This window comes from Xenopus tropicalis, chromosome 5 (genome assembly GCF_000004195.4).
Source record: "Xenopus tropicalis strain Nigerian chromosome 5, UCB_Xtro_10.0, whole genome shotgun sequence".
Classification (NCBI taxonomy): Eukaryota; Metazoa; Chordata; class Amphibia; order Anura; family Pipidae; genus Xenopus; species Xenopus tropicalis.
In genome coordinates, this window is record NC_030681.2 from 62,564,915 (window position 1) to 62,592,313 (window position 27,399).

The 27,399-nt window shown below is 41.5% G+C and overlaps 1 protein-coding gene across 1 annotated transcript in view; it reads right to left on the reverse strand.

Moving 5' to 3' along the window:
• Positions 1-1,868: 1,868 nt before the first annotated feature.
• Positions 1,869-27,399, reverse strand: part of reps1 (RALBP1 associated Eps domain containing 1) — a 253,687-nt gene continuing 228,156 nt past the window's right edge. The window contains 3 exon segments of the mRNA NM_001045730.1: positions 1,869-3,447; positions 7,138-7,243; positions 7,496-7,644. Of these exon segments, the coding sequence (NP_001039195.1) occupies positions 3,379-3,447; positions 7,138-7,243; positions 7,496-7,644 (324 nt within the window). The 3' untranslated portion in view covers positions 1,869-3,378.

The following is a 27,399-nucleotide window of genomic DNA, read 5'->3' on the forward strand; positions in this document are numbered from 1 at the left end:
TGCTTAAACTGTCTATTGATGACTTTAAGCAATATTGAGAGCGCCCTGAGGGACCCCACTGATAACCTTACTCCAAGCGGAGAATGTACCATTAACAACCACCCTCTGTACCCAATCCTGTAACCAGTTTCATACACATGTACAAACAACTTCACTAAGACCAATAGACCTTAGTTGAGAAAGCAGTCGTTTGTGGCTAACAGTATCAAATGCTTTGGCAAAATCCAGATAGATCACATTTACTGGATTCCCACTGTCCAGGTTCTTACTCAACTCATCATAAAAAACAATTAAATTGGTCTGACATGACCTGACCTTCATAGTGCCATGCTAATTACTGCTCATAATGCCACTATCCAGAAGATGATTTTTAATGTGATTCCTTAAAAAGCCTTTAAATAGCTTGGCCACCAGGGATGTCAAACTTACTGTCCTAAAATTGCCAGGCTGAGACTGTTATCCTAAATAATATACAGGAATTACATCTGCTTTACTCCAATCCATAGGCACCATACCAAATGAAAGCGAGTCTAAGAAAATCAGAAATAAAGGCCTGCCAAAACTGACTTAGACTCTCTTAGTACTCGAGGATGTCTTACATCTGGTGCTGGTGCCTTGTTTACAGGGTCGGACTGGGGGGTGCAGGGCCCGCCGGGGCTGCTGCCCCAGGGGCCCAGCACCCCCAAGGTGCCCCCTCTGGCCGCATCCCCCGCGTGCACCCCTAACTCCCCCCCCAGCAGGGGCCCCTGTCCGACGTCCTCCCCTAAACGCATATGCGAAACACATCAGGGGAGGACATCGGAGGCCAGAGGAAGCAGCAATATGGTCAGGGCTGGGCCGCTGGGCCCACCGGGTATTTTCCCAGTGTCCTGACGGCCCAGTCCGACCCTGCTTGTTTACATTAATATTCAGTACACCTTTATGTACCATACCCTGTATCAACCATTGACTAGACTGAGCTGAGCTATCAGTAAGCCTGGAAACTCTGGTATTTCGGGTCATGACCTGTCTTCGATCATAACTCTACAGATGAAAACAATAAGCCATTCAACCTATAATTGCCAGGCTGAGATCTTAGTGCTACCTTTTTAAATAAAGGAATGACATTAGCCTTCTTCCAATCCATAGGTACCATACCATATGAAAGTGAGTCTGAGAATATCAGAAACAGAGGCCACTGTGAAACTGAACCAAGCTCTCAGTACCCAAGGGTGTATTTCATCTGGCCCAGGTGCCTTGTTCACATTAATCTTGAGTAACCCCTTAAGCACCCTTAACCACTGACTAGTTGGAGCTGAGGCAACAGTGCAGCTATCGATTGTACATGATTTGTAACTCCCAATCCATCTGTCTACAGGGCTACACAATGTAGCCCAAAGCTATCCCATGCATACCTATACATTTGCTTAGTGTGTGTACTATTCTAAAGCCATTATTAGGGTCCCTCTCCATGGGTATTCATTAGTGCACTCACATGCTGTTTCTTTCTATAGCCAAGCAACCTGCCATGAAGCTTGATAAAGGGACTAATAGGGTCCAAATATTGATGTAATGGCCTAAAGTGTGCAAAAAAACCATTTTAAATATAAAAGAAGTGCAGAGATAACAAAAACCACAAGGCTAACTTACATAGCACTAGTTCTCTAAGTAGTATCTGTAATAGTTGTTCATATGTCCTCCTGCTACTGGCATAGGCATTTTGTTTTAAATAATTTTACTTCAGCCTGTGCCAGTGCTTTGATATTCACCCATTCAGCACACTGTTTTCAATGTGGGCCACTGGTATAATTTTTAAAAAACAAACAAACAAAAAAACCCCAAAAACATTATTAAACATTCATCTGCATTAGGAAAAAATGTCCAGAATCTAAAATATTGTGCTGTTTTATTGGTGTAAAAATTACACATTTGCTAGTTCTGATTCTGCTGAGATACATCCATGCACATTAACATCTATGTTTCCCACAGCCAGAATAAGCTTTTAAATACAATAATTGCTGTTAGTCAGCATTAAATGCAAATTTACATAAAAAATCAAATAGTGTGTATCAAACAAATATTAAACAAAACCCTGTTACAGCAGCAGGTGGTCTTGCCTATTGTTAAAGCCTGTCTATGTATAAAAGGAGTAAGACAGAACTCAGACATCTCCCAAAAAAAGCCTACTCTCCTGGGAGTTAGATTTTCTGTGAAGTTAGTTTAGGCCCGTGCCACTCATGAATTTGGGCATGAATGAATTTGTGGAGCACCTAAATAGCAAACGCTGATATGAAACACCAATTTTAAATAGAATTTAAATAGGTAGTTCACATTTAAAGGGGTAGTTCACCTTCAGGTTAACTTCTTGTATATAATAGAATGGCCAGTTATAAACTTTTCAAACTGGTCTTCATTTTTATAGCTTTTCAGTTATATTTAAATATCTATAATAATCTATTATTTATCTTTTAAATTATTACTGCTCTGTAAGGCTAAAAGTTTATTATTGTTGTTAATTTGTATTCCTTTATGTTTCTGTTCAGGCCCTCTTATATTCATTTTCCAGTCTCTCACTGAAAGTGGTTGCTAGAGTAAACGGAACCATAGCAGCCAGAAAGCAGCCGAAAATTCCAAACTAGAGAGCTTCTGAACAAAAAAGCTAAATAATTAAAAAAAATCACAACAATTATCCCAGAACATCACTGCATCATACCAGTTAATTTAATTGTGAACTACCCCTTAAAGTTAATTTTTGTCATGTTATATATCAGTGTTTTAATTGTTATTCATTAGTAAAAGATCTGGAATTATCTGCCTTCCTATTTTGTTTTCTTTTTCCAAATGTGTGTGTGGGGGAAATCAAAAACTATTGCTCTGTGGCTCAAATTTTATTGTTACTTATTTGATTTTCTAAACAAGCTGTTTCCTATTCATCTTCCAGTCTCTTATTCAAACCATTGCTTGAATGATAGAGTTAACTGGACCCTAGATCAGAAAGCCAATGCATTTACAACCTGGGCATTTACAACAGTGCTGAACAAAAAGCTAAATAATTCAACATCCATACAAAATAAAAAATGAAGACCAATTGCAATTGCTTCTCTTGACTTCGACATTATTAGGTCCACAAGAAAAAATCATTTAGCAATTTTTATTGTCCAGAGGCAGATATTAAAAACTCTGTTTTTTTTAAGTTTGGAAGGGCATATTCCTTAGAAATTAGCAGATATGTTTCCAAAAACAATATTTACAGAATTCCAGGAGAGATGTAAGATGGGGCAGTACACCAATACCAAACAAAATGGAGTCATGTCATCATAATGCTAAATGGATTATTAGCATTGAATCTGTGCGTCATTTTTAAGAGTAGGCCAGCATTAGCAGTTAAAGGCAGTTGGTTTAAAGATGAGAAAAAGGTCGAAGTTGCTCCAGTTGAACTTCTAAGGAAATTCTCTCTTCAAGAACATCCTAAAAGTGTAAAGTGCAAAACAGTTAAAAAATATTTTTCCCCAAAAACACATGTACAAAAACCAGTGTCTCTTATATACAAATCCACTGTAAATTATTTTATTCCACACCATGTATTCGAATGGGTAATATATTTAAAAATTAATTGTGGATTAATGGACCCCTAACCAAGGCTTTTGCACATCAATTTTGCACATGAAGGGATGTATCACTTCAGCTTGATTTTGGAGTCAATTTACATCTTTTGTGAAGGTAGCAGACAAGTGGGCAAGTCATTTGTAACATTATAAACCTTATCTTACTCATGCGCCCATTAAGTTTAACCTTTTATGTCATTATGAAACCTGCAAAACTAGTTGATGCCTTTCCAGTTTGTCTTAAACGGGATAAAAGTCCCTCCTGACTCCAAGACGGCAACCAGTCTAGTCCCTGGATCTGCCAGTACAACAGTAAAAAAAACAAACCCTTTCCAAATATTAAGATGGAACTTTCTTTTTTCTAATCGGAATGGATGCCCACATGCATGCTGGATGGACTTACTAGTAAAAAAAAGAGATTAGAGAGATTATTAAATGCTCCCCTTATATATTTATATATAGTTTAGATATCCCCCATATCTTTTCCAGTGTAAACAGACCCAACTTGGTCAGTCTTTTTTATGACTATCCATGCCCTTTACCAGCTTAGTCGCCTTTCTCAAATTAAATTATATCATTTCAGCAATAGAGACCAAAACTACAAAGCATATTCTTACCAGCACCCTGTAAAGTGGAAAAATGACCAAATGGAAATCTCATTTTACCCATGCAGCAGCTGACTGGCTTTTTGCTACAGCCAAGTTTATTTTCTACAAGGACTCCAATGTCCTTCTCCCTTTATGTTTTTTCCTAGTGCAGTTCCATTATGGGTATACATGACTTGCATAGTTCTACATTACAGGTGTATGACCCTAAATTTTTTGACATAGAAAATCATCTGTCACTTGGCTCCTTGGATGTGGCTCCTTGTCATTTTGACAAGATCTTGCTGCAAGGATGCCACATCCTAAATGGAGCTGCATAGTTTTAAAGAAGAACTAAACCATAAAAATGTATATGGCTAGAAATGTCATATTTTATATTATAAACTTACTGCACTGGCTTAAAGTTTCAGCATCTCTATAGTAGTAATTATATAGGTTGTTACAATTGTCACAGGAGCTCGCCATCTTGGATTCTGCTCCCCCTGCTCTGAGCAGCTGTTAAGAAGCTGAGCTTAGGGGTCATTGCAAATTATCAAGCAGAAAATGAAGGTTGTCTGTCATGTAAGCTGATGCTACAGGGTTGATTATTCAATTCTTATGCAAATGCCCTGGTTTCAGATCTGTCATGTAATGTGGATCTGAATCAATTACTAATCAGCTTTTTACTGTTACATTTATACTCTATTTATGCAGTATATTTTGAGTTGGTCCCTAAGCACACGTAAGTGACAGAAGCACAAAGCATGTGTAGGGAAGCAGCAAAAAAGAAGATGGAGAGCTACAGGGGGCATCTTTGGAGGCACAAATCTTCCCTGTTAAACGGTTGTGGTCACCTTGGGCTGGTACAGAAACCAAAAACATAATGTACAACATTTCTGCCCTATTTCTTTTGTTAGGCTTTAGTTCTCCTTTAAGTCTGCAAATCTGCAAACACTGAAGCATTACTTACAATACCCTTCGCTAAGTCATTAATGAACAAGTTAAACTAATACAGAGCCCTGTGGGACCCCATTAAAAACCCTACTCAAAGCAGAGAATGTACCATTTACATCCACCCTATGATCCTGCAGCCAGCTTCCAATCCATGTACCAATATCTTCATTAAAGGACATGTAAACCCCACACACAAAAATGTAATCAGTGAACAGCCTCTTTGAAATCTTTCAATAACTGGCATACCGGTTGTCCAGAGGTTAATAGTAAGGCTGCAGCATCCCCTTAATCACTTAGATTTCCTTCTCTTCCTGTAACCCACTCGGCCCCCTCACTCAGGAATTTGCTTTGGCTGTTGGCTTGTGGGCATGCTCAGTTGTTCTAAACTCAGATTACTAAACACGCTCCCCAGTCTAGCAGCCAGTGAAGAGAAGGCATTGCTGGTTCCCATAGAAACTCGTCTCTAGCTGGCTGCTTCATTTTTTTTCTCCTAACCTCCTCTCCTTAGCTCAGCTTAACCATTACAGTGCTCAAACAAAGCAGAACTTTTATCAATGGCAGTTCTGCCTGTGTGAGCCTGTAATCTTGATTGCTTGAATGCTGAATAAGGGTCTGTGTGTGTGTAATCTGCTTGAAGATTTAAATGTATCTGATTATGTATCAGAGGAAAAATGGCCACCGGGTGAAAGTTGCTATTTGCTTTAGGAAAATGAGATGGTGCTAGCAAGCAGAGGGGATATATACAGTACAAATTATTATTATTATTATTATTAACATTTATTTATAAAGCGCCAACATATTCCGCAGCGCTGTACAATAAGTGGGTTTCATACATTGGACATATAACATATAAGGCAATCAATAACCGATACAAGAGGTGAAGGTGCCATTTGGGTGGGGGAAACGTGCCCAACTGATATACATTGTAGGTAAATGTAGGCTTTACATGTCCTTTAAGACCAACAGACCTTAGCTTAGAAAGTCATTTTGTGAAGCAATGTATCAAATGCTTTGGCATAATCCAAATAGATCATGTTTACTGCAACCCGCCTTTCAACTTCTTAGTAACCACAGCATAAAAAGCAATCAAATTTGTTGTTTCCTTTATAGACACATGCTCCAGAACATGATTTTTAATGCGATTCCTTAAAAAGCCTTCAAATAACTTGGCCACCACGGATGTCAAACTTACTGTCCTAAAATTGCCAGGCTGAGACTGTTATCCTAAATAATATATAGGAAATACACCTGCTTTATTCCAATGCATAGTCACCATACCAAATTAAAGTGAGTCTAAGAAAATCAGAAATAGAGGCCTGCCAAAACTGAACTCTCTTAGTAGTCGAAAATGTTTTACATCTGGTGCTGGTGCCTTGTTTACATTAATTTTGAGTAAACCTTTATGTACCGAACCCTGTGTCAACCACTGACTAGACTGAGCTGAGCTATCAGTATGCCTGGAAACTCTTCAATCATAACTCTACAGTTAAGAATACAGCAAATTACAGCAAAAACAAGACAGCAAATTACATTTTTATAACAAATCTCACCCAAACTAAGCTTCTCACTAAACTTCAAGAAGATTTAAAACAGCAAAAATGATTACCCTTCCTCTATCAATTTGGGTAACACTACTTGTGAGAGCAAACTAATACAATACAATATTATTTATAAAATATTATCCAATCAGCCAGTCACATGTTTTGCCATACTTCACTGAAAATAGTAAGTAACTATCCCAAAATGCTAAGAAATTTGGTTATCAAGCACGTGCAGCTATTATGGCATTGGCAAGTGTGATATTAAATAAAAAGAAAAGGTATGAACACTGGGGGTTGCCAACTTTCTCTTTGTGGATCTCATTACAGCCCTGGGCTGGGTGTGCATGCGTGGTAAAGCAAAACAATGTTTTTTGCTAGCTAAATGGCACCCTTCAGTAATTATACCTTTTCATCTCCTTTAACATATTTATGTACCAAATAAGTGAAGCAAGGTCTAAAACTAAGTGCAATTACCTTTAACTGTTGCTGCAGCTCACTATTTAGCCTGGCAAGAACAGTATTTGTTTCTTTATTGCGTCTAATTGAAGCCTGAATGGCTTTCTTATCTTTTCCAGCAGACCTGAAAAATAAAACATTAGATATATTAGATATTAGATAATATGTAATTAACAAGTATATCCTAAAATATAGAATACATCTGCTGTTGACTGTATTACATAAACTTTAATGAATCCAACTGGGATACTGGAAGTTGTAGTTCAGCAACAATTGAAAGTATGCAAGTTTTCCAGTAGAATGAACTTTGGTTTTGGGGAAAAAAAAAAAAAGCAAAAACACATTAATTTGTTTGTAGACTGATAAACAGAAGTACCGAGGAATCGAAGGCTGAGGGGCAATAGCAGTAGGTGCAGTGCTTGTTTTCTGATTATGTTCTTCTGCTTCAGACCGGAGTTCATCTTCAGACTTCAATCGTCTTCTTACTGGCTTGGGGGGTGGAGCAAGAGGTGTGCCAATTTTGCCCTAAAGTGATATTTAGAGAAGGAAGATGTAGCATTATGTAAATGTAGAATGTATTCTCTAATTATTTGGCTGAGAAAAACAAATCCTTGTTAAAGAAAAGCTTTTTGCATTATCTATTTAGAGTAAATACAGAAAAATAGGATATATACCAAAAGTAGATTGTCATCTAACAGCAGATCTTTAGCTGGTAATCAAAAAAGTGTATGTTTAAAGTGTATGTTTAAAGTGTATGTTTAAAGTGTATGTTTAAAAATAACTTAAGAAACACACTGTGTTTGTTACATAAAATGTTTTTTCTCACACATCAATATAATTGTTAATTTTCATGCAAGAAATCCTTGTTGATAGACCTTGACGGGACATTATTACTGATATCTGGGCACCCCTGGCATATAATGTACACTGCATGTTCATTGGCTTCATACTATCAGTAGATAGAAATTGAACATTGCTACCCATTTAAGTGATCAGAAGAAGAATCAAGCATCTTGGCATTTCACATTAACATGCATACACAGTAAAGCAATGTATCCCAAACCGTGCAGTATAATACAAATTAAAGGTAGCTAATGCATCTAAGAAACAAAATATACAGTAGTTGTGTACATGTGATTACTTCCCATTAGGCCTATGGCACATAGAGCATGTTTGTCTGTCATGGTTTCCCATATCAAAAGTATGGGTTATGCTATGTCCATGGCACATGCTAATGGTGATAGACAGTATCTGCTCAGGAACTCTCACTTCATCTTTCTGAAGAGAAGCTGTCTTTTTTTGCCAGAGCCTGCCATTTTACCTAAGCCAGATAAGAAAATGCCATTACAGCCTGATGCCGCTCTGTGTGTGTGGGTAGTAAGAGACATGAATGACCTTTCACTGCATACACAGGCAGATTTTGGTCAGGGAATTCCCATTCATTCATTTTACTAAACAAATGGGGAGGCAGGGGCAATAACAGTTTTGTTTCTGCAAGTAAAAAAATCAAAACACTGGGTTATTTGGGTTTTTTTTTTTTTTTTGCTCTATTTAAAATTAAGTAACTGGAGAGATGTGTTGTTGTGGAAAAAGCATTAACTGCCACATTTATCAGAGTGGCTGATTCATTGATTTTTTTTTTAATGTGAAAAAAAGTTCCCCCTATCTGTCTACAATGTCCTCTAATGTACTTTTTAAAAAGTAGTTTAACCCTTTTACTGCCAGCCATTTTGGTCAAAGCGGAACTTGTATTGCCAGACAGTTTTTGAACATTTTGCACTGTTTCACTTTAGGGGCCTTTCCTCGGGGGGACTTTTAGTTTACCAAGGAAAACAATATATCGTTTTTTTCAGAACAACCTAAGCTTTCAAAATATGGTAGAATTTTTGTGTAATTCCAATTCTGTAACAAGATATAGGCTTCTAAATGTCTAAAAATGCAAAAAAAATCAAATTTTCCATAATATAATCACACATACTAGAAACAAAAATTATTTTATGCACGAATATACAACTGATTTGGAAAGTCCCATGTCTCCTGAACGTGCCAATACCAAATATATATAGTTTTATGGAGATTTCTCACTTGTATAGGTCAAAAACTCCCAGCAGTACATTACCAAATTCCCAAAGCACTGCTCCAAAAAAACTGCATACTTTGGATTTCAAGGCCAAAATTCCACTAACAGAAGGTTTATCCCAGAAAATTGTACATTTTTGGAAAGAACAGATTCTGGGGAATACAGAATAGGCACAACTGTCTGTCTACTCCAAACTATCAAGTCGCAATGCTTTCCTAAAGTTATTGGTTTTTATCAAAATTTGTGATTTTTTTTAAAAATCGCTTCAAAGCTTCTAGTCTATAGTATCTTATCTCCTACAGGTCATAGTAACCAAATAAAACACCCTAAATATGAATGCCTGGGGTCCACTGAACAGTTTGATGCCCAATATGTATAGGTTTACCTAAGTATGTGGCATGTAGGGGCCCCAATGTGAACATACCCCATATGAACTGTCATTTCTGTCATTTCAGCTTCTGCAAAATCAACACATTTACATCATTATATGTGGGATGAAGCTAGTAAAAAGTACGCTCACCCCAGAAAGTCATCTATTTTTGGAAAGTACACATTCCCCCGAATCTAAAATGGGTACCTATGTCTTTCTACTCCAAAGTACCAAGCCGCACAGCTTTTCTAAAGTTAGCAATTTTGATGACATTTCCAAAAATCCCCTCAAAGCTTCCACTTTGAAGCATCTTATCTCCCACATAGCATTAGGTACCAAGATAAAACACCCTGAATTTGAACGCCAGGGGTCCACTGAACAGTTTGATGCCCAATATGTATAGGTTTACCTAAGTATGTGGCATGTAGGGGCCCCAATGTGAACATACCCCCATATGAACTGTCATTTCTGTCATTTCAGCTCCTGCAAAATCAACACATTTACATCATTATATGTGGGATAAAGCTAAAAAAAGTACGCTCACCCCAGAAAGTCATATATTTTTGGAAAGTACACATTCCCCCGAATCTAAAATGGGTACCCATGTCTTTCTACTCCAAAGTACCAAGCCGCACAGCTTTTCTAAAGTTAGCAATTTTGATGACATTTCCAAAAATCCCCTCAAAGCTTCCATTTTGAAGCATCTTATCTCCCACATAGCATTAGGTACCAAGATAAAACACCCTGAATTTGAACGCCAGGGGTCCACTAAACAGTTTGATGCCCAATATGTATAGGTTTACCTAAGTATGTGGCATGTAGGGGCCCCAATGTGAACATACCCCCATATGATCTATCATTTCAGCTCCTGCAAAATCAACACATTTACATCCTTTATGTGGGATAATGCTACAAAAAAAGTACATTCACCCCAGAAAGCCATATATTTTTGGAAAATACACATCCCCCCGAATCTATAATGGGTAAATATTTCTTATTGCTACAAAGTACCAAGCTGTAAAGCTTTCCTAAGTTTGCAGATTTATATGACATTTTCGAAAATCGCATAAAAATGTTGCAATTTGCCGCATTTATCTCTCACAATTTCTTGATAAATATCAGATAAAGACAAATCACCCCAAAAAGGAACACCAGAGGTCTACTGAACAGTTTGATGCCCAATATGCATAGATATACCAAAGTCTGCGGTATGTACTGAACCCTAAATGAAAATAGCGCATAAGGATTTCTCGCCTGCCAGCTCAGCTTTTGCACACAGAGCCCCCTGTCAGTGTATTATGTGCAAAAACTTCCCCTAACTATACAGATCCCCCACAAAACCATATATTTTTGGAAAGTACACATTCTGACAAATCCAACAAGGGTAAAGAGTCCTTTCTACACCAAAGTACCAATCTGCAGAGCTTTCCTAAAGTTATCGGTTTTTATGAGATTTCAGAAAATCGCCTAAAAATGTTGCAATTTGCCACATTTATCTCACACAATTTCTTGCGTACAAAGGCAAGTCACCCCAAATAGGAACACCAGAGGTCTACTGAACAGATTGATGCCCAATATGCATAGATATACCAAAGTCTGCGGTATGTACTGAACCCAAAATGAAAATAGCGCATAAGGATTTCTCGCCTGCCAGCTCAGCTTTTGCACACAGAGCCCCCTGTCAGTGTATTATGTGCAGTAACCCCCCCTAACTATACAGTGACCCCCAGAAAACCATATATTTTTGGAAAGTACACATTCTGATGAATTCAAAATAGGTAAAGTTATTTTTGTACACCAAAGTTACACCTGGCAAAGCTACGCTAAAAACAGATCAGGAACACTTATATAGGGATAAAATGTGATAAAACCACAAAAATTGTGCAAATCAGTGAAACAACAAAATAAGTTACATGACAGTGTAATTAGTGGCCAGAATATCTGATCCAATAGTTACGCTGTCAAAATAAACAGTTTTTAGGTAAAAGAAAATAAAAACAAAGTGGTAAAATGAAAAAAAAAAAAAAAAAAAGCAAAACAAAAAAAAACCAAAGTGTTTGTGTATACATGTGTGTACATGTGTAAAAGTTGTGTGATAGTGTGTAAGTGTGTATATGAGTGTAAATAAGTGTATAAAAGTGTGAAAAATGAAAAAAAAAAAAAAAAAAAATGCTAAAATGTAAGTGTGTATAAATGTATGTAAATGTGTGTATAAGTGTGTAAAAGTGTGTAAATGCAATAAAAAAAAAGTCCTTACCTGTTCCTGAAGACCCGATCGCCTCCTTCCTCATTTGGGCCGGCGCTGGGGGAGAGGGAGGAAGCAGGAAGCAGCAGATGCGATGCGATCGCGTCTGCTGCTTCCTGGAGGGTCCTGCGAGCGATCGGCTCGCAGGACCCTGATGACAGCCCCCCTGGCACATTGCCCAGGGGGGCTGTCATTGTTAGAAGCCCTCTGCAGCGGCGGCACATGCCGCCGCTGCAGAGGGCAGTGCTTAAACGCCAACGACGTATGAGACACGTCGTTGGCGTTTAAGCCCTTTTACTGCCAGCACGTATGCCATACGTGCTTGGCAGTAAAAGAGTTAAATCTTCTATTCCTTTTACCAGTCTAGTTGCACGTCTTTGCACTCTCTTCATCTTATGAATATACAGCTCATGGGGCCCAAAACTGCACTGCATACTCAAGGCAAGGTCTTCCAAAGGACCTATTAAAGAGGCAACATTTTTTTTGAAAATGTTTTCAGACAGCACTTTATTTGCTTTAGTAGCCACTAATTGACAGTGCCTAGTTACACAGTTTGTCATCCAGGAAAATCATTTTCCGTTAAGGAGGCCCCCAACACACCACCATTTAGTGTACAACTACCATTTATGTTGTTTCTACTAAATTACACATCCTTGTATTTATTAACAGTGAACCATACATGCCAGTTTGCTACTCATATCTCTAATTTAATTAAATCTATTGTCAGGCATGGCATTAGTGCTAGCACTACCCAAGTGCTAATACTTCCCAAGTGCTTTGAAATGGGCGTTAAACAAGGCAGTTGGACAAGGCACAAGATACTGGATTATCTACTATAAAAACCGAACGATCTGGAATCACAAGAAAACAACTTTGTTTGCACCTTGTTGCTTCTTACATTATAAACCTTAAAAATGTTTATCCTACCAGAGACCACCACCAGCCATACCAGTACACCCTCTAGATAAACGCACTTGTCATCAACATTAGACCACTTTAATATATACTGTACTAGTGACGACACCACAGCACATTGCTATTGATTTATTGCAAACAACTGTATAGCAATGTTCATGTCTTTATTCCTTTTGTTTGGTTTATGTAAAAATCAATAAAACTTCACTTTTTAAAAAAAAAAAAAAAAAATGTTTATCCTGTTCCTCCTTTTTGCACTTTCATGTTTCTTAAAACATTTCCTGCCACTTCCTCCAACAAGTCAGAGAGGTATAGAAATCACAGCCTCTCTACTTTCCTCTCAAAACATGAAGTTTTTAAAGTACTTTGTTCTGTAACTCCAATGTAACTCTCTCAAATAAACTAATAACATACAAATCCCACTCTCACCTTGAATTGCTCTCATTCCTATTACTTGCAGTTGGTGACATTTCCTCCAACCATGGCCCTTACCCAATTCCTAATTTGTCAGGGCCACGTTCTCTTTACCAACCTTGTACCTCAAGACAGAAACCCTATTCCTATAACCAAAGCCACTGTTCAAATATCTTGTGCCCTCTGGAATTCCAGTTCAGTCTGTAACAAACTTAGCTCAATTTCTGACCTTTTCATCACTAAATCCTTTAACTTACTTGCAATAACTGAAACCTGGCTTTCTTCTACAGACACTTCCTCACCCACTGCTCTCTCCTTTAGGGGTCTGCACTTTACTCACACTCCCAGACCTGGAAACAGAGCAGGGGGCATGTAGGATTCCTTTTCTCTCTTTAAAGTTCTTTCACCTACTCCTTCTCTCTCATTTTCATTCTATTAGGCTCTTTTCTCCTGTTTGACTTCACATTGCTATCATAAACCTCCTGGACCAACCTTACAATTTTTTGACAACTTTGCTACTTTCTTATTTCTTTTCATCTGATTTCAAACCTAACGCCCCTGCTGTCTCTAAACTTACTAACATCTAATTTGCTCTCCTATACCACCCTCTTCCAAGCTAAAGAAACCTACTTCACTGCACTCATTAACTCCCTCACTAAAAAACCTGCACAACTTTCTCTACCTTTAACTCTCTGCTGTACCCTTCCCCTCTGTGTGCTTCAGTCACCCCTCAAGGCATTGCCAAGCACTTTAAAAACAAAATTGATCCAATCAGAAATGACTTTGCACAACTTACTCCCTCTAACCACTCACCTTCCTCTTTCTAAGCTGCCCAGCTTCTTAGCTCCTTCTCTCCAGTGACTGAAGAGGAAGTCTCAAAACTTTTGACTTCCTCTCACCCTACTACCTGCCCACTTGGCCTCATTCCTTCCAAACTTCTACACAATGTATAATCAAAGCCTTAACTAATCTATTCAATCTCTCATGCTCTACTGGAATGTTACTCCCACAACCCTTTCTTAATCCCTCCAATCTTGGTAACCTCCGACCTATCTCTCTGCTCCCTTTGATCTCTAAACTACTTAAGCACCTAGTTAACAACCGACTGACATCTCTAACAATAACCTGCTGGATCCCTTACAATTTGGTTTTAGGCAACAACACTCCACAGAGCTAACTAATGACCTCTTATCAGCTAAAGCCAAAAACCACTACTTACTACTAATACTACTTGATCTCTCAGCTGCTTTTGACAGTGTGGATCACCCCCTTCTCCTCCAGTCCCTTCACTCACTTGGCCTTCATGACACTGTTTTCATCTTACCTCTCATATCGCTCCTTCATATCGCTCCTTCATATTGGCTCTTACAATGAAGCATCATCTTCTCCCTTACCTCTCTCTGTTGGGGTTCCTCAAGGCCCTGTTCTGGGCCCCTTATTATTTTCTCTCTACACTTCCTACCTTGGTAAACTAATCAATTCATACGGTTTCCAATACCACCTCTATGTTGACGATACTCACATCTATCTCTCCTCTCCTAATCTTAACCCAGGGCTCCTAACTTGTGTCTCTTCCTATATGTTATCTCTACTTTTATGTCCCAACGTTACCTTAAGTTAAACCTCTCTAAGACAGAAGTTGTTCTCATTCCCCCATCCAACACCCATAATGTCTCTGAGGTATCTATCATAGTTAACAATTTACCTCATTGAGAAAGGCTGGAAGAACAGCCGAACGTCAGTCTTTGTTATACTTCTAATACTATACTTAGAATTTTATATATACATATATAAAAAAAATAAATAAATAAAGGGAACACAAAAATAAGACATCCTAGATCTGAATGAATGAAATATTCTTATTAAATACTTTGTTCTTTATATAGTCGAATGTGCTGACAAAAAAATTATCAATGGAAATCAAATTTATCAACTCATGGAGGTCTGGATTTGGAGTCACACTCAAAATTAAAGTGGAAAAAAACACTACAGACTGATCCAACTTTGATGTAATGTCCTTAAAACAAGTCAAAATGAGGCTCAGTAGTGTGTGTGGCCACGTGCCTGTTTGACCACCATACAACGCCTGCGCATGCACCCACACAAATGGCTCAGGTAGTGCAGCTCATCCAGGATGGCACATCAATGCGAGCTGTGGCAAGAAGGTTTGCTGTGTCTGTCAGAGAAGTGTCCAGAGCATGGAGGCGCTACCAGGAGACAGGCCAGTACATTAGGAGACGTGGAGGAGGCCGTAGGAGGGCAACAACCCAGCAGCAGGACCACTACCTCCACCTTTGTGCAAGGAGGAACAGGAGGAGCACTGCCAGAGCCCAGCAAAATGACCTCCAGCGGGCCACATCAGTGTCAGAAACAGACTCCATGATGGTGGTATGAGGGCCCGGCGTCCACAGGTGGGGGTTGTGCTTACAGCCCAACACCATGAAGGACGCTTGGCATTTGCCAGAGAACACCAAGATTGGCAAATTCGCCACTGGCACCCTGTGCTCTTCACAGATGAAAGCAGGTTCACACTGAGCACGTGACAGAGTCTGGAGATGCTGTGGAGAACGTTCTGCTGCCTGCAACATCCTCCAGCATGACCGGTTTGGCAGTGGGTCAGTAATGGTGTGGGGTGGCATTTCTTTGGGGGGCCACACAGCCCTCCATGTGCTCACCAGAGGTAGCCTGACTGCCGAGATGAGATCCTCAGACCCCTTGTGAGACCATATGCTGGTGCGGTTGGCCCTGGGTTCCTCCTAATGCAAGACAATGCTAGACCTCATGTGGCTGGAGTGTGTCAGCAGTTCCTGCAAGACAAAGGTACCACAGACTGTCCAGGAGTTGGTGGATGCTTTAGTCCAGGTCTGGGAGGAGATCCCTCAGGAGACGATCATGCCCAGGTGTTGTAGAGAGGTCATCCAGGCATGTGGAGGCCACACACACTACTGAGCCTCATTTTTACTTGTTTTAAGGACATTACATCAAAGTTGGATCAGCCTGTAGTGTTTTTTTCCACTTTAATTTTGAGTGTGACTCCAAATCCAGACCTCCATGGTTTGATAAATTTGATTTCCATTGATAATAAATAATAAATACATTTTTGTGATTTTGTTGTCAGCACATTCAACTATGTAAAGAACGAAGTATTTAATAAGAATATTTAATTCATTCAGATCTAGTTTATATAAGTCCTGTGAGTGCTGACCCTCTCTCAAGCACTATTATATATATACAGGTCCTTTTCAAAAAATTAGCATATTGTGATAAAGTTCGTTATTTTCTGTAATGTACTGATAAACATTAGACTTTCATATATTTTAGATTCATTACACACAACTGAAGTAGTCCAAGCCTTTTCTTGTTTTAATATTGATGATTGTGGCATACAGCTCATGAAAACCCAAAATTCCTATCTCAAAAAATTAGCATATCATGAAAAGGTTCTCTAAACGAGCTATTAACCTAATCATCTGAATCAACTAATTAACTCTAAAAACCTTAAAAAGATTCCTGAGGTATTTAGAAACTCCCAGCCTGGTTCAGTACTCAAAACCGCAATCATGGGTAAGACTGCCAACCTGACTGCTGTCCAGAAGGCCATCATTGACACCCTCAAGCAAGAGGGTAAGACACAGAAAGAAATTTCTGAACAAATAGGCTGTTCCCAGAGTGCTGTATCAAGGCACCTCAGTGGGAAGTCTGTGGGAAGGAAAAAGTGTGGCAGAAAACGCTGCACAACGAGAAGAGGTGACCGGGCCCTGAGGAAGATTGTGGAGAAGGACCGATTCCTGACCTTGGGGGACCTGCGGAAGCAGTGGACTGAGTCTGGAGTAGAAACATCCAGAGCCACCGTGTACAGGCGTGTGCAGGAAATGGGCTACAGGTGCTGCATTCCCCAGGTCAAGCCACTTTTGAACCAGAAAGAGCGGCAGAAGTGCCTGACCTGGGCTACAGAGAAGCAGCACTGGACTGTTGCTCAGTGGTCCAAAGTATGTCATTCGGAAATCAAGGTACCAGAGTCTGGAGGAAGACTGGGGAGAGGGAAATACCAAAATGCCTGAAGTCCAGTGTCAAGTACCCACAGTCAGTGATGGTCTGGGGTGCCATGTCAGCTGCTGGTGTTGGTCCACTGTGTTTTATCAAGGGCAGGGTCAATGCAGCTAGCTATCAGGAGATTTTGGAGCACTTCATGCTTCCATCTGCTGAAAAGCTTTATGGAGATGAAGATTTCATTTTTCAGCACAACCTGGCACCTGCTCACAGTGCCAAAACCACTGGTAAATGGTTTACTGACCATGGTATTACTGTGCTCAATTGGCCTGCCAACTCTCCTGACCTGAACCCCATAGAGAATCTGTGGGATATTGTGAAGAGAAAGTTGAGAGACACAAGACCCAACACTCTGGATGAGCTTAAGGCCGCTATTGAAGCATCCTGGGCCTCCATAACACCTGAGCAGTGCCACAGGCTGATTGCCTCCATGCCACGCCACATTGAAGCAGTCATTTCTGCAAAAGGATTCCCGACCAAGTATTGCGTGCATAACTGAACATAATTATTTGAAGGTTGACTTTTTTTGTATTAAAAACACTTTTCTTTTATTGGTCGGATGAAATATGCTAATTTTATGAGATAGGAATTTTGGGTTTTCATGAGCTGTATGCCACAATCATCAATATTAAAACAAGAAAAGGCTTGAACTACTTCAGTTGTGTGTAATGAATCTAAAATATATGAAAGTCTAATGTTTATCAGTACATTACAGAAAATAATGAACTTTATCACAATATGCTAATTTTTTGAAAAGGACCTGTATGTATATATATATATATATATATATTATATATATATATATATATATATATATATATATATATATATATATATATACAGAAAAGAACAGAGCACACCCTAATAGTAATCAAATGCCCCAGGTGCTTGCAAAAACCATGTATATAGCAAGACAATGAGCCGCACACGCAGGGACTTTGTTAGAAAACAAAATTTTTTTTTAATGAAAACTATCCAACGTTTCGAGCACCAACTGTGCTCTTCCTCAGGGTTTGTTTGTTGGATCGTTTTCATTAAAAAAAATTTTTATTTTTGAATTATTAAATCATCGCATCAACGCGTTTCGATCCAGGGAGGATCGTCATCAGGATGGGGAAGGGAAGTGAGGTGCACCCATAAATACAAAACTCAACCAAGTTCACAAGCAATTTACATAATTAATCACTGTGCAAATACCAACATTTAAATAAATAGTATGTATATATAATGTACTTATACATTATACTACCTTTTACCCCGGGCTGGTGCCCCTGTGAGGAGGGAACAGCACCAGCCCGGGGTAGCTGCCGGCGCTTCCTTCTTCCTGATTCGCTGCGCGCGCATGCGCAGTAGAGTGAAAAGCCGAACTTAAACATTAAAGTCGGCTTTTCACTCTACTGCGCATGCGCCCACCGCTGGCATTTCAGCAACGGAAGCAGGAAGCGATCTGCTCCAGGTACCCCGGGCTGGTGCTGTTTTCTCCTAACAGGGGCACCAGCCCGGGGTACGAGGTAAGCGGTTAAAGTCACTTGGGGGTGCCTAACATTTTGGCACCCCCAAGTGATTTTGCCTTTCGTTTTCCTTTAAATACATTTTCTATTTTTTCAAGTCCTAGTGTGAGCAGCTCACTCTCTCTCTCTCTCTCTCTCTCAAATCAAATCAAATGAGCTTTATTGGCAGGACCAAATACATTTAGCATTGCCAAAGCAGGTATAGGGTGTAATGGGTTGGGTTAGGGGGTCAGTATATGGGAATGGGGGGGGTTTAAGGGGTGGGGTTAGGGGGTCAGTATATGGGGACAGGGGAAAGTCCTGTCTCTCTCAGTCTATGACAGTCAGTTATATATTGTGCTGCCATTGTTGCTGTTGGTGCCTCTTCTCCCAGTAGGATGCGGAGTTTTCTCTTTTCTTCTATAGATGGGAAGTCTGGGATGTGATGGGAGAGTCTCTGGCAGTGGGCGTCTCTCAGTGCTGAGTATTTGGGGCAGTGTAGCAGGAAGTGGGTCTCATCCTCTACTGCCCCCTGGTCACAACGCTGGCACAGCCGGCTCTCCCTGGGCCTGTAGGTTTGTCGGTGCCGACCCAGTTCAATCTCCAGGCTGTGGGCACTCAATCTGTACTGGCTCAGGATCTGTCTGTCTTTGGGGTTCTGTAGCCCTTCCAGGTATGGGGCCAGTCTGTATTCCCTCCCTAGTGATTGGTAGATAGTAAGCTTCTGGGAGTTTGCTATCTCTTCCCTCCAATCACAGACATATTGCTCTTTTGACTGGTTTATTGATTGTGTTACTTGGCCTTTAGTCAGTGGGTGGGAGGCTTGGGTCGGCAGGGTGCTGATGAGTTGTTTCAGGGCACAAGGCTTTCCCTGGGTCCCATTGTGCAACAAGGCTTTATGATGGTAGGTCCTGGGGTTGCTGTTGTGTAGGTGTGCCCAGTACAGTAGGGGTAATTCATTCATTCACACACTCTCACACTCTCTCTCTCTCACACTCTCTCTCTCTCTCTCACACTCTCTCTCTCTCTCTCTCTCTCTCACACTCTCTCTCTCTCTCTCACACTCTCTCTCTCTCTCTCTCACACTCTCCTCTCTCTCTCTCACCTCTCTCTCTCTCTCTCCACTCCTCTCACACTCTCTCTCTCTCGCAGTCACAAAGCTCCTCTCGCTCTGCTCTCTCACAAAGGAGGAGGCAGCTCTGACTCGTTCGTCGCGTCTCTCGGGACAGACTCTGCGGGTCTCAGCGGGTAGCGGTCTTTCTCGTGCTCGTCTGCTCACACGCTCTCTCTCGTCTCTACTCTCGCGACAAGGGGGGGGTACAGTGAACGGGAGCGGAAGTAGGCGGCGGGCGGGTGGGGATGTTTTGTGGCAATGCACGTTCATCGGTTCCGTGGACTCTCTCTGATCTCGTGTCGTGCTGAACGAATGTGGTTAGCGTACTGCTCACATCCGGTCGTCTTCGACACGGATGAATCACTGTCTCTCTCTCTTCTCTCACACACACTCTCTCTCTCTCTCTCTCTCACAAGCACTCGTCTCTCGTCGTCTTCTCTACACACACTTCTCGTCTCTCTCTCATCTCTAACACTCTCTCTCCTCCTCTCTCGAGCACTCCATCGACCTCTCTCTTCGGTGCTCAGCTCTTACTCACCTCTCTCAGTCTTCGGTCATCACCATCATCTCTCTAAAGACTGTCTCCTCTGCTCTCAGCACTCCTCTCTTCTGCTCACAAGTTCTTTCTCTCTCTCACCACCTCTCTTTCTCTCTCTCACACTCTCTCTCTCACGTCCCGTCTCACTACTCTCTCTCTCTCGTCTCTCTCAAATCATGGCACAACTCTCTTCTCTCTCTCTCGGAGCGACTCTCTCTCATCTCTCTCTCACCATCTCTCTCTCTCTCTCTCACAACTCTCTTCAACACGCTCCTCTGTCTCTTCACACTCTCTCTCTCTCACACCTCCTAGCCTCACACTCTCTCTCTCCTCCACACTCCACTCTCCTCACACCTCCTCTTCTCCTCACACTCTCAATCAACTCTCTTTCTCTCTCTCTGCTCACGACACCTCTCTCCTCTCTCTCTCTCTCTCACATGGTAACACTCTTCTCTCTCTCTCTCAAACTCTCTTCTTCTGCTCTTCTCACATAGTTGAATACCTCTCGTCTCTCTTTCTCCTCTCTCTGTTCGACACTCTCTTCTCTGCTCGTCTCTCTCAACACTCTCACACATCTCCTCATCGACTGTCCCTCTCACAACTCTCATTCTCAGAGTCACTGCTCTCTCTCACTCTCTGTCTCTCGTCACTGCTCTCTCGGTCACTTCTCTCTTGCAGCTCTCTCTCACACTCCTCTCGTCTCACAGACTCTCATCTGCTCCACTCTCTCTCTCACATCTCTCTTCTCACACTCTTCTCTCTCACAACTCTCTCTCTCACACTTCTCTCACATTTCTCTCACAAACTCTCTCTCAACTCTCTCCACACTCTCCTCAACACTCTTCTCAACACACTCTCTCTCTCACCACTCTTCTCTCGTCACACTGCTCTCTCACACTGCTCACACTCTCTCTCACACTCTCTCTCCACTCTCTTCTCTTCAGCTCTCTCTCTCACACTCTCCCTCTCACACCTCTCTCTCACACTCTCCGTCTCACACTGTCTCTACTCACTCTCTCTTCTCAGAGACTCTCTCTCGTCAACATCTCTCTCACGACTCTCTCTCACACTCTCTCTCACAACTCTCGTCTCGACGACTTCTCTCTCTCGGACACTCTCTCTCCTTCACACTCTGCCTCTCATCACCGACTCCTCTTTCCACAACTCTCGATCGTCGTCACCTCTCTCTCTCACGACATCTCATCTCATCATCACTCCTCTCTCACACATGCATCTCTCTCACACTCTCTCTCCATCACACTGCATCTGTCTCCTACAGCTCGTCTCTACTCACAGCTCTCTCTCTCACCTGCTCTCTCTCAACAGCTTCTCTCTCTCACACTCTCTGTCTCAGCAGACTCTCTCTCTCTCGAGACTCTCGTCTCTTCACACTCTCCTCTCTGTCACAGCTCTCTCTCTCAACCACCCCGCTGTCTCTCTCTCACACTGTACTCTCTCTCAACTCTCTCTCTCAGGTATCGGCACTCTCTCTCTTCACACTGTCTCAGTCTCTCACCTCTCGCTCGTCTGTCACACGTCTCTCTCTCACACCGCATCTCCTTCTCACACTCATCTCTCTCACACTCTCTCTACACCTTCTCTCTCACATCTCTCTCTCCACACTCTCTCCTCTCAACCTCTCTCTGCTCTCTCTCTCTCTTCACACACTCTCCTCTCTCTCTTCTCATCTCCATCACTCTCTGATCTCTCTCTCTCTCTATCTCACACATCTTCTTCTATCTCTCTCGTCTCGTCTCTCACAACTTCTCTCTCTCTCTCGTCGTCTCTCTCAGACAACTCATCTTCTCTCAACTCTCCTCTCACACGACTCTCTCTCTCTCAACACTCTCTCTTCAACGTCTCTCTGCTCACACCTCTTCTCTCACATCTCGTCTCTACACATCTCGTCTCGACACTCTCTCTCAAACACTGTCTCTCAAATCACACTCCTCTCTCCACACGCGCTCATCGGTCGTCTGCTCTCTGCCACTCTCTACTCGCCTCTACGTCTCTTCGATCTCAATTTGTCCTTCACACTCCTTCCTCTCCTCTCTCACACTCTCTTCGTCAACACGTCTAGCGGCCTGCTCGGTCTCTCGTTTCTGCTCGTCGTCTCTCACAGTCTCCTCTGTCTCTCTGTCTCTCTCTCGCTCACACGGATATTAGACCTCTCGTCTCACAACTACTCTCTCTCACACTCTCTCTATCACAACTCTCTTCTCATCACTCTCTCTCTCACACTCTCTTACTCTACACTCTCGTCTCTAAATCTCTTCTCCTCACACTCTCTCGGTCTCAGGCACTCTCTCCTCTCATGCAGCTTCCTCTATCCCTCCACTACCTCTCGTCTCACACTCTCTTCTGCACTACTCTCGTCTACTCACAGCTCTCTCTCTCCACACTCTCTTCTCAACACTCTTCTCCTTCACGACTCTTCTCGTCAGCACTCTCTCTCTCAAACCACCTCTCTCTCTCAACTCTCTCTCTCAGACGTATCTCTTCTCTCTCTCACACTCTCCCTCGTCAACACTATGTCTCAACACTCTCTCTCACACTCTCTTCACAGCTCTCTCTCCTCTCTCTTGTCTCCTCTCTCTTCACAAACCTCTCGTCATCTATCTTCTCTCAAACGACTCTTTCTTTCTCTCCTCGTTCGTCTCTCACACACTCTCTCTTTCTCTTCTCTCAACCACTCTCTCTCTCTCGTCTCCTCTCTCTACACCTCCTTCTCTCGAACACCTCTCTCACAGTGTGGCATCTCGCTGCTCTGTCTCGATGTGTCTCTCATCTCACAACTCGTCTGCTCTGCGTCTCACGGGGACATGTTGAGGGACTCGTTCGTCTCTCTCCATCTCTCTCTCTCTTTCACACACTCTCCGTCTCTCTCTCTCACGACTGGCTTCCCTCTCTCAACACTTCTCCTCTTCTCCTCTCACAATCTCGTCTCTCTGCGACGACTCTCCTTCTCTCTCTCAACAGTGTCAGATCTCCTCTGCATCGTAGTCTCTACAGGAGACGCTGTCTTCATCTCTCTGCTCTCTTACTTCTCTCTGATGACATGAACATGTCTTAAGCACTGTCTCCGTCATGCTCATCTCATTCTCTCCCAGTCTCGTCACGACCACTCTCTTCTCTCATCCGTCATCACCTCCTCTCTCTCTCATCTCTCTCATCTCACAGGGGCCAGGCTCTCTCTCTCTATCTCTCACACTCTTCTGGACACTCTCTCTCACTAACTTCTTCTCTCTCGTCCTCACACGCGTCATCACAGGCTCTCTTGCTACACTCTCGTCTCTCTCTCGTCAACCATCTGCTCTCTCGGTCCTCCTCACAACTCTCACCTCTCTCTCAACACTCTCCCTACACCTCTCTTCACACTCTCTCCTCTCTCCACTCTCTCGTCTCTCGTCTCTCAACCGCCCCTATGTCTTCGTGATCTCATCTCCAGTCTCTCTCTCCATTCTCACACTGCTCTCTACGCTCTCTGCTCTCTCACACTCTCTCTCTCATGTTCCTCATTCTCACACTCTCGCTCGTCCGTCTTCTCGTCACCTCATCCTCTCATCTCTCCTTCTCTCACACCCTTCACATTGCTCTCTCTCCATCTCCTCTCTACTCTCTTCTTTCTGCTAACAGCTCTCTCTCTCTCTCTCTCTCACACTCTCTCTCTCTCTCTCACACTCTCTCTCTCTCTCTCTCACACTCTCTCTCTCTCTCACACTCTCTTTCTCTCTCTCTCTCTCGGATGATGAGTGCATTCACTCCTTCTGCCATGGGGTCCTTCACTTTGAAAATGAAGCAAGGAAGTTGTGTGTTGTAACATGGCACCATGATGTCCAGGTCTGGGAGACTGCATATGAGCATTAATAGCTGGGAGATGGAGAGACTGAGGCGCCATTCCCAGGTCAGGTATTCCCCTTCCCAGTTCTGAATTCTGGGTATAAACAGAACTGAAATGAGAACCTGGTGTTTTGTCCATGAGATTTGGTGAAGCGATAGGGGCACTCTTTGTTCCTCCTTGTCGATTCAGATATTCTACCATGTTTAGTAATATTTAAGGGGTTGATAAATGCAAGTGTACGTATTAACATTTTATATGTTTGTATGAATGCACATAATAATGAAGGTCTGTATAGCATACCTCCCAACATTTGGAAAACAGAAAGAGGGACAAAAAAATGTTTTGACAACATCCCCCAAATACCACCCCCCCCTTTTTTTTTTTTAAACACCCCTTTAATATAGATTAGACTATACCCTCATACTGTACTACCTAAGGAAAACAATATAGCAACTCCTACATATATGGATCAAATACAGATATAGAAAGAAGGCAGATATAAGTGACTAATAACTATGTACCAGTTTTGCCTTGTGTAAAAAAAATCCTAATTTTTGTAACAAGCTAGGGGGACAGTAACTGCTGGCTGCTGCTAATCAGAGCTGCGTGGGAGAAAAGCTGGAAAGAATGCAATTTGCCCTGCAGAGTACTCCCATTCCCAGACTCATCCAGCACTAGCAGAACAGAGCAGCACTGAGCAGCGTTCATGTAGTCGTCATATGGACAGTTGGATCATGACATCATAGTCTCTTCTCGCGAGACTATGCTAACCAGAAATGGGGAGGGGGGGCTCAACCAAGGTAAAACCTGGATGCTCTTTATTCCAATTCCCAGGAATGGGGCTCATAAAATAGAGCACTTTATCAGGGAGTACACACTGCAGTCTGTAATAAACGATCCACTTGTGTAGTATAGGGGGATCAACTTATTAAGCCTATAAGGGAGTACAATCATAAATTAATGGGGAGAGAGAGATAAAGACTCCAAGCAGGATAAACTGAAAGAAACTGGAAGTGAAGTCACTGAAGAGCAAATGCAAGAGATTGGAGAATGTTTTTTCAGTTTGTCCTGACTCCACTGAGGATCAACCTAAGCCCAGTAGTCCTACACTGAGAAAAAGTGTGTATTCATCTAAATTCACTGCCCAGTCACATGTTCCAACCAACCCAAGGTCTTTGTAAAACCTCTTACCCCTGTGTAATACCCCCTTACTTCTTCTGTGTCCCAAATCTAATTCCACTGCCCTAGCTACTCTTGTTTCCCCATAATTCTCAAGTTCTCTGACCCACCCCACCCCTGTCTAGTTTAAACACTCTTTCCCCTAGCACCCCTCTCCACTAGAGTGCAGTCTGTCACTGCTATACAGATTGTACCCCAATGAAAACAAATCACCCCAGTGCTCTTAGGACCCAGACATGTAGCTACCTACATTCCTGCTGTTCTCTTCCCAAGAGGGACAGACAAATCTCTCTCTCTTCCTAGGAGGGACAGACAAATCTCTCCCTCTCTTCCCTGGAGGGACAGACAAATCTTCTCTCTCTGTTCCCAGTAGGAACAGACAGATCTCTCTTCCTGAGAGATGGGCACACATTCAGGCATGCACACACATTTATAATTTAGGGTAATAGAGGGCACTCTGGGCTAGAATATTCTTGCCCTTTAACCACAAAAAAATACAAAATGTATACAAAGTATATAATATCCAGGTGCTAGGGTTTTAGCAATCCCCTCATAAGAGGATTATATATACCAGTAAAACCCCATATAAACCCTGCACACCAGAAAAAACTTCCTTAGGGAGGTATTATAGTTAAAAAGGCATTTTATTCAAAGTTTTTATACTTTAACAATATATATCTATCAAGAAACAAGTACATACATACCACCCCACAATTTGATAAAAAAAAAAAAAAAAAAAATGATATGAAGGCAGATACTCTGGATGAGAGACTACCCCAACATTTCAGCTCAAACGCCTTTGTCAAGGGAGCTCTAGTGCCCATAGTGAGTTACACAGTTTTTAAACCTTGTTTGGCGCCAAAAATGACCGCATTAACACGCGCTCGGGTACCGTGACGTCACTTCCACGAATGTTACTTTTGCTTCCGCGATATTGCGCCCCATCTACTTACACATGGCATATTTTCGCATGCGCGTAATCACGCACGCCCATGTGTGAAAGTTCACGCAAACCTCGCGCAAATACGCATCGCTTGTCATGTTACCTAGCAACCCGTTTTCGATGCAAATTTCTTCACAACACATTACTTTCCCCACACAATATGTTCACACATCAAAATACAATCAGCATTCTCTATAATGAGCCGTCATTTTAAATATCACACAAAAAATGACCATGTGAATAAAGTGCACAAGTGCTATATAAAAAAATATAAATATAAAAAGTTATAATCTCAAAAAAATATATGCCAATGTAGAGCCATGTGACAGTAATAGAATATCATATAAACCAAGTTCTAGAACTGTGTAATTGTAATAAACCTAATTAGTAATAAACCTAATTAGTTTCATAACAGTGTCAATACCTATATTCATATATGTCAGTGTTAAACATATTAACGCACAATAGTATAGTGAAATATAAATATATGCACACACATATATGACACATACACACACACATACACACATCACATATACTCAAATATTATATTTATATGCATTAATTGTACAGATTATTCCTGTGAGCTGTCAAGGGTTTGATTGACTATTTGTACTTTGCATATAATTTGTAACTCCACACAATAAAGATATTTTGCTATCACCTTGGTGAGTGGTACTTTGACCATAATTACTTACACAAAATTTTATAAAAAATACATGATATTCTACATTGACGAGCCAGCCATCATTAATAGACACTGGGCTTTACATATCACACATACAGTATACCTACTTTGAAAGCTTCATAAGGGGGGGATATGATACAGCATGCAGTATGTATGAAGCTTCCATAAGTCTTAAAGTAAAAGAACCTAGAGTCGATTTTTGTGTAAGTATCGGAGGCACTGACTCAGGAGTACAGCAAGGAGTATTCTGCTTTCTGTATAGATTTAATTAATAATTTGTCAAGTAAGAGCAAATTAGAATTTAAAATTCCAAATGACTTGTCTGATGCAAAGTTGTGGTCGTATCTTTATATTCAGTGTGTGGATGTGTATTCAAAATTAAATGAAGGAGTGTCATTTTCTAAACTAAAGCA